The 7,377-nt window shown below is 42.5% G+C and overlaps 1 protein-coding gene across 1 annotated transcript in view; it reads left to right on the plus strand.

Moving 5' to 3' along the window:
* The first annotated feature begins 318 nt into the window (after positions 1–318).
* LOC128692380 (chaoptin) overlaps positions 319–7,377 on the plus strand; it is a 14,873-nt gene continuing 7,814 nt past the window's right edge. The window contains exons 1-6 of the mRNA XM_070081059.1: positions 319–522; positions 1,172–1,262; positions 1,755–1,913; positions 2,292–2,463; positions 3,613–3,751; positions 5,101–5,251. Of these exons, the coding sequence (XP_069937160.1) occupies positions 338–522; positions 1,172–1,262; positions 1,755–1,913; positions 2,292–2,463; positions 3,613–3,751; positions 5,101–5,251 (897 nt within the window). The 5' untranslated portion in view covers positions 319–337. The remainder of the gene's footprint in view (positions 523–1,171; positions 1,263–1,754; positions 1,914–2,291; positions 2,464–3,612; positions 3,752–5,100; positions 5,252–7,377) is intronic.

Below are 7,377 nucleotides of genomic sequence, written 5' to 3' on the forward strand. Positions count from 1 at the left end.
TCGCGGGTTCAAACCCCACCCGTGGTATGGTTTGTTTGCAATCGTGTCTTTACGATTCCGTGAGTCATTACTATTGTAACTTTCTTAGTTGTTAAACTTTGAGGCTCAGACTGAACCCGCTGAAGCTTTACGTCACTTGAGGAATAAGAGCAGAGGAAGGGGATGGTATCTCCAACTTCCTGAATCAAGTACCTCGTACCAGCAACAAGGTAACCTCCTTCAGGGGATGCTACAGTTCTACTTCCCACAGCAGGTGATTATCAAACAGCTGACAACTCTCTCTTTCCCGAGTACTTCCTTCTAACTGTATTTTTTTCTTTTTCCTCCTCCTGCAGGGATGATGGCGGCGGTGTTGGTGGTGGTGGTGTTGGTGATGGTGGGGATGGTGGAGGCTGAAGTGCCGTGTGTGGAGGTGAGTGACAGACTTACTCTGCCTTGCCTCTGCAACACACAAGATCACAACATCTCCATCAACTGCGACAATGTGGCCTTTCCAGGAGACTTTCCTCTGCTGCCCTTCAAGTAAGAAATGTGTTGTATTGATATTATTAAGGCAGGTGATGCTGGTAGTGCTGGTAGGCGATGTTGGTGGTGCTGGCAGTGCTGATAACGTTGGTGGTGGTAGTGCTAATGGTTCCTCTACAAGATCTTGTTGATACTGCTTCTACAAAAGTTCCTTGTAGGTGCTGCTGCTGCTACTTCTGCTTTCAAAGGTACTTTTAGCTGATTCTATTCTTGCCTCTGCTTTCACAAGAGCTCCTTGTTGATGTTGCTACTGCTGCTGCTCCTTCTGCAAGAGTTCCCTCTTGATGTTGACCTCACTGTTGCTTCTACAACCAATGTCGATAAGCACTAACAGCTAACCATATATACATATATATATATATATATATATATATATATATATATATATATATATATATATATATATATATATATATATATATATATATATATATATATATATATATATATATATATATATATATGTGTGTGTGTGTGTGTGTGTGTGTGTATACAGCCATATGGCTGGTACATTTGCTTTCGTCTCTCTTGTCGAAGTTCAATTGTTCGAACCTACAACACTGACTCGTAAAAATTGATCTGTGTAGAAAAAAAAAAAACAGATTTTGACCTCTTCCTCTCTTCCTTCCTCCTCCTCATCTACAAGGATGAACATCGTGGAGTTCACTCAGAGAAACGCAGGGATCCAGGCACTGCGAGGCCAACTCTTCACCGCCTCTGACCTCCCCCTCAGGAAGGTGGGTCACTCGTCTCACTGTACACAATAAACCTATTAGATATCTATACAGCACTTTGGCAGTTCCCTCCCCAGTGTTCGTCACAGCTCCAACGTGAATGAACGAGGTCTTGCACGACGCCCCTACTCCTGATTCCTTTGATCAGCTAGCAGTAAATAGGTACTTAGCGGTAAGTCAACTATGGTGGGTGGTATCCTGTGAATGATTGCTTATTAAAAAGATAAGTATATGTATTAATAATGATGTGACACGAAGAGGAACGCTCTTCTTATGTAACTATTAAGAAAGTTATCACAATTATTATTATTATTATTATTATTATTATTATTATTATTATTATTATTATTATTATTATTATTATTATTATTATTATTATTATCATTATTATTTTGTTATTATTATTATTATTATTAAGCAGGCATTGCCTTTTTAATGACCATTGCATAGTCGATAGTCTTGAAACCTAATAACGCAGCCTTGTGGGTTCTTCAGGTGGACTTCTCAAGGAACGCCATCCGTCGATTGAACAAGGACGTACTGGAAGGACTCGAAGACCACCTGCTCGAGTTGAACCTCGACCACAACCTTCTGGGCAATAATTATAATCCTATCTTCTCCTCCTCCGAAATCGCCAAACTTACGTCCCTTCAGGTGAGAGAGAGACACAGAGAGAGAGAGAGAGAGAGAGAGAGAGAGAGAGAGAGAGAGAGAGAGAGAGAGAGAGAGAGAGAGAGAGAGAGAGAGAGAGAGAGAGAGAAAGTAGGCAAAGTGGATGGACTAGAAAGAAAAATAAAAAGTAATGGAATGCATAACTAATGGAAATGAGAAGAAAATTTAGAGGTTGGGAGGGGAATAAAGAGGTAAGTGAAAAGATACAACGGAAATGTTAAAGAATGAGTAAGAAATAAATAAAATAAACAGAAAGAAGCAATGGAGGCCGTGAAACAGGGAAGCAGACTAATCCATTACACTGACGCCACAAAGTCATAAAAAATTTTCTTAAAATCCTTACGAACGACCTTCTTGCAGACGCTGAACCTCGCCTACAACCACATCCGGGAGGTGGACACGGGACTCCTTACCTCACTGAAGGATCTGGAGGTCCTACACCTGGAGGGCAACAGCCTCCTAGCGATGCCCTCTGCCACCCTTCGTGGCCTCGACAACCTCAAGGTCCTCACCCTCCAGGAGAATGACATAGGTGAGAGGTCAGAAAGAAGGTCACGCTGTAGAAGAAGTAAATGCTAGGGTGATACAGAGAAGTCTGGGAAGTAAGAGATAACGAATTGGATACTATAGCCGTTATCATCATTATTGTTACTAATGTTATCACTCACTACTGTTACCACAACTTCCACTACTGTTACCATAACCACTATTGTTATCATAACATCCACTTCTGTTACTAATATCACTATCACAACAGGGAATCTACAGTTCTTCACTATACTACACTATACACTACACTACAGTACACTACACCTCACTACAGTTCACTACAGTATACTACGATACACTATATACAGTATATATATATATATATATATATATATATATATATATATATATATATATATATATATATATATATATATATATATATATATAAACATATATATATATATATATATATATATATATATATATATATATATATATATATATATATATATATATATATATATATATATATATATATATATATATATATATATGTTGTAATGACTTAGAACAAATTCATTGGCCTAGAATTAAGGAATATTGAATTATTTTTTTATTTATTTTGCAAATTAACACAAAAACTCTTGATTGTGATAGAATAAACACTTATAATGTTTCTTTATTATTATCTCTGTTCGACAGAGTTTTTAAAACGAGGAACAAATATAATTTGATAATTAAACCAGCTGGTGTTAGACTCCAGCGGGGAGATTCAGGCACCCCCAGGTTAGAACCCCGGGGGTAAAACTTGGTACCTGCATGTATTTTCCAGAGAAAGAAGGAAGGTATCGTCAGTAATGATACCCAGGTGTTGCACATGTGTCTTATTCATCTACTTGTAAAGAAGGTATCGTTAATAAAGTCACCTAGGTGTTGCACATGTGTCTTATGCATCTACTTGTAAAGAAAGTATCGTTAATAAAGTCACCTAGGTGTTGCACATGTGTCTTATGCATCTACTTGTAAAGAAAGTATCGTTAATAAAGTCACCTAGGTGTTGCACATGTGTCTTATGCATCTACTTGTAAAGAAGGTATCGTTAATAAAGTCACCTAGGTGTTGCACATGTGTCTTACTCATCTACTTCTCGGTATTGCATATCATTTTTAATAATAATATTTCCTGGCAGATGTCATGAAGAAGTCTTGCCTGGCCGAGGTTCCAGACTTGTTATTCCTCAATGTTTCTCACAACCGGATCATCAACATTGACGAAGATGCCTTCAAGGAGCTCTCCCAGCTCGTCACCCTTGACCTCTCACACAACAGGTCAGTGACCTCTCACACAACAGGTCAGTGACCTCTCACACAACAGGTCAGTGGCCTCTCACACAACAGGTCAGTGACCTCTCACACACAACAGGTCAGTGACCTCTCACACACAACAGGTCAGTGACCTCTCACACAACAGGTCAGTGACCTCTCACACACAACAGGTCAGTGACCTCTCACACACAACAGGTCAGTGACCTCTCACACAAAACAGGTCAGTGACCTCTCACACAACAGGTCAGTGACCTCTCACACACAACAGGTCAGTGACCTCTCACACACAACAGGTCAGTGACCTCTCACACAAAACAGGTCAGTGACCTCTCACACACAACAGGTCAGTGACCTCTCACACAACAGGTCAGTGACCTCTCACACAACAGGTCAGTGACCTCTCACACAACAGGTCAGTGACCTCTCACACAACAGGTCAGTGACCTCTCACACACAACAGGTCAGTGACCTCTCACACAACAGGTCAGTGACCTCTCACACAACAGGTCAGTGACCTCTCACACACAACAGGTCAGTGACCTCTCACACAACAAGTCAGTGACCTCTCGCACAACAGGTCAGTGACCTCTCACACAACAGGTCAGTAACCTCTCACACAAAACAGGTCAGTGACCTCTCACACACAACAGGTCAGTGACCTCTCACACAACAGGTCAGTGACCTCTCACACAACAGGTCAGTGACCTCTCACACAACAGGTCAGTGACCTCTCACACACAACACGTCAGTGACCTCTCACATAACACGTCAGTGATCTTTCACACAACACGTCAGTGACCTCTCACATAACACGTCAGTGATCTCTCACACAACACGTCAGTGACCTCTCACATAACACGTCAGTGACCTCTCACATAACACGTCAGTGACCTCTCACACAACACGTCAGTGACCTCTCACATAACACGTCAGTGACCTCTCACACAACACGTCAGTGACCTCTCACATAGCACGTCAGTGATCTCTCACACAACACGTCAGTGACCTCTCACACACAACACGTCAGTGACCTCTCACACCCAACAGGTCACCACATAGTTAACTGGTAGTTCCTTTAGCCCACAAAAAAATAATCAGGGTTCGATCAAGGGACGGGGACCAGTACCTCCTCTTCTCCCAGAAACAAACAGGTGTTTTGAAGGAAAATTTAATACCAAGCTCTCTCGTGTTCTCTCAGGTACATTATCACAGCAAAAAATAATAATTGATATATAACACATTCGCTTTATCGAGTATTATTTACAAAATTTTGATTTAGAGAATTTCATTTTCTAAATCTTAATCAAAATCATTGCGTTATCGCACTGACAACGCCACTATAACGCCTGTAGGCTGTCTGCGGTGCGAGGAGGAGCACTCCAAGGTCTTCAGAATTTAGAAGAGCTGGACTTGTCTTCTAATTTCCTGCCGGAGATACCAGCCAGCGCCTTGAAGGACCTGACTAAGCTGAAGACGCTGGTCATGCATGACAACCTCATCCAGGTAGGATATAACCTCAACCAGGTAGGATATAACCTCAGCCAGGTAGGACATAACCTCAGCCAGGTAGGATATAACCTCAGTTAGGTAGGATAAGACGATATTATCCAAGTATGATATGATAACCTCATGAAGGTAGGACATGGTAATCCATCCAGGTAGGACATGGTAATCCATCCAGGTAGGACATGGTAATCCATCCAGGTAGGACATGGTAATCCATCCAGGTAGGACATGGTAATACATCCAGGTAGGACATGGTAATCCATCCAGGTAGGACATGGTAATCCATCCAGGTAGGACATGGTAATCCATCCAGGTAGGACATGGTAATCCATCCAGGTAGGACATGGTAATACATCCAGGTAGGACATGGTAATACATCCAGGTAGGACATGGTAATACATCCAGGTAGGACATGGTAATCCATCCAGGTAGGACATGGTAATACATCCAGGTAGGACATGGTAATCCATCCAGGTAGGACATGGTAATACATCCAGGTAGGACATGGTAATACATCCAGGTAGGACATGGTAATACATCCAGGTAGGACATGGTAATACATCCAGGTAGGACATGGTAATACATCCAGGTAGGACATGGTAATCCATCCAGGTAGGACATGGTAATCCATCCAGGTAGGACATGGTAATACATCCAGGTAGGACATGGTAATCCATCCAGGTATGACATGGTAATACATCCAGGTAGGACATGGTAATACATCCAGGTAGGACATGGTAATACATCCAGGTAGGACATGGTAATACATCCAGGTAGGACATGGTAATACATCCAGGTAGGACATGGTAATACATCCAGGTAGGACATGGTAATACATCCAGGTAGGACATGGTAATCCATCCAGGTAGGACATGGTAATACATCCAGGTAGGACATGGTAATACATCCAGGTAGGACATGGTAATACATCCAGGTAGGACATGGTAATCCATCCAGGTAGGACATGGTAATACATCCAGGTAGGACATGGTAATACATCCAGGTAGGACATGGTAATACATCCAGGTAGGACATGGTAATCCATCCAGGTAGGACATGGTAATACATCCAGGTAGGACATGGTAATCCATCCAGGTAGGACATGGTAATCCATCCAGGTAGGACATGGTAATACATCCAGGTAGGACATGGTAATCCATCCAGGTAGGACATGGTAATACATCCAGGTAGGACATGGTAATCCATCCAGGTAGGACATGGTAATACATCCAGGTAGGACATGGTAATACATCCAGGTAGGACATGGTAATACATCCAGGTAGGACATGGTAATCCATCCAGGTAGGACATGGTAATACATCCAGGTAGGACATGGTAATACATCCAGGTAGGACATGGTAATACATCTAGGTAGGACATGGTAATCCATCCAGGTAGGACATGGTAATCCATCCAGGTAGGACATGGTAATCAATCCAGGTAGGACATGGTAATCCATCCAGGTAGGACATGGTAATCCATCCAGGTAGGACATGGTAATCCATCCAGGTAGGACACGGTAATCCATCCAGGTAGGACATGGTAATCCATCCAGGTAGGACACGGTAATCCATCCAGGTAGGACACGGTAATCCATCCAGGTAGGACACGGTAATCCATCCAGGTAGGACACGGTAATCCATCCAGGTAGGACATGGTAATCCATCCAGGTAGGACATGGTAATCCATCCAGGTAGGACATGGTAATCCATCCAGGTAGGACATGGTAATCCATCCAGGTAGGACATGGTAATCCATCCAGGTAGGACATGGTAATCCATCCAGGTAGGACATGGTAATCCGTCCAGGTAGGACATGGTAATCCATCCAGGTAGGACATGGTAATCCATCCAGGTAGGACATGGTAATCCATCCAGGTAGGACACGGGAAACAAATTGTAATAGTGACATGTGAACTCTGTGGTACAATTTTTTTCAAGTCTATAGAGAATAGAGGGAAGGTGTCGTGAGGACACCGGGTGAGGACACCGGGTGAGGACAACGGTTGAGGACACCAGGTGAGGACACCAGGTAAGGAAGTGTGAGGTACTAGTCTGTATCAGCTACATCACTGCCACAGTAACCAGTAGTATCAAAGACATGGGCTATATCAACCCCGTGAA

This window comes from Cherax quadricarinatus, unplaced genomic scaffold (assembly GCF_038502225.1).
Source record: "Cherax quadricarinatus isolate ZL_2023a unplaced genomic scaffold, ASM3850222v1 Contig1580, whole genome shotgun sequence".
In the NCBI taxonomy this organism is placed as follows: Eukaryota; Metazoa; Arthropoda; class Malacostraca; order Decapoda; family Parastacidae; genus Cherax; species Cherax quadricarinatus.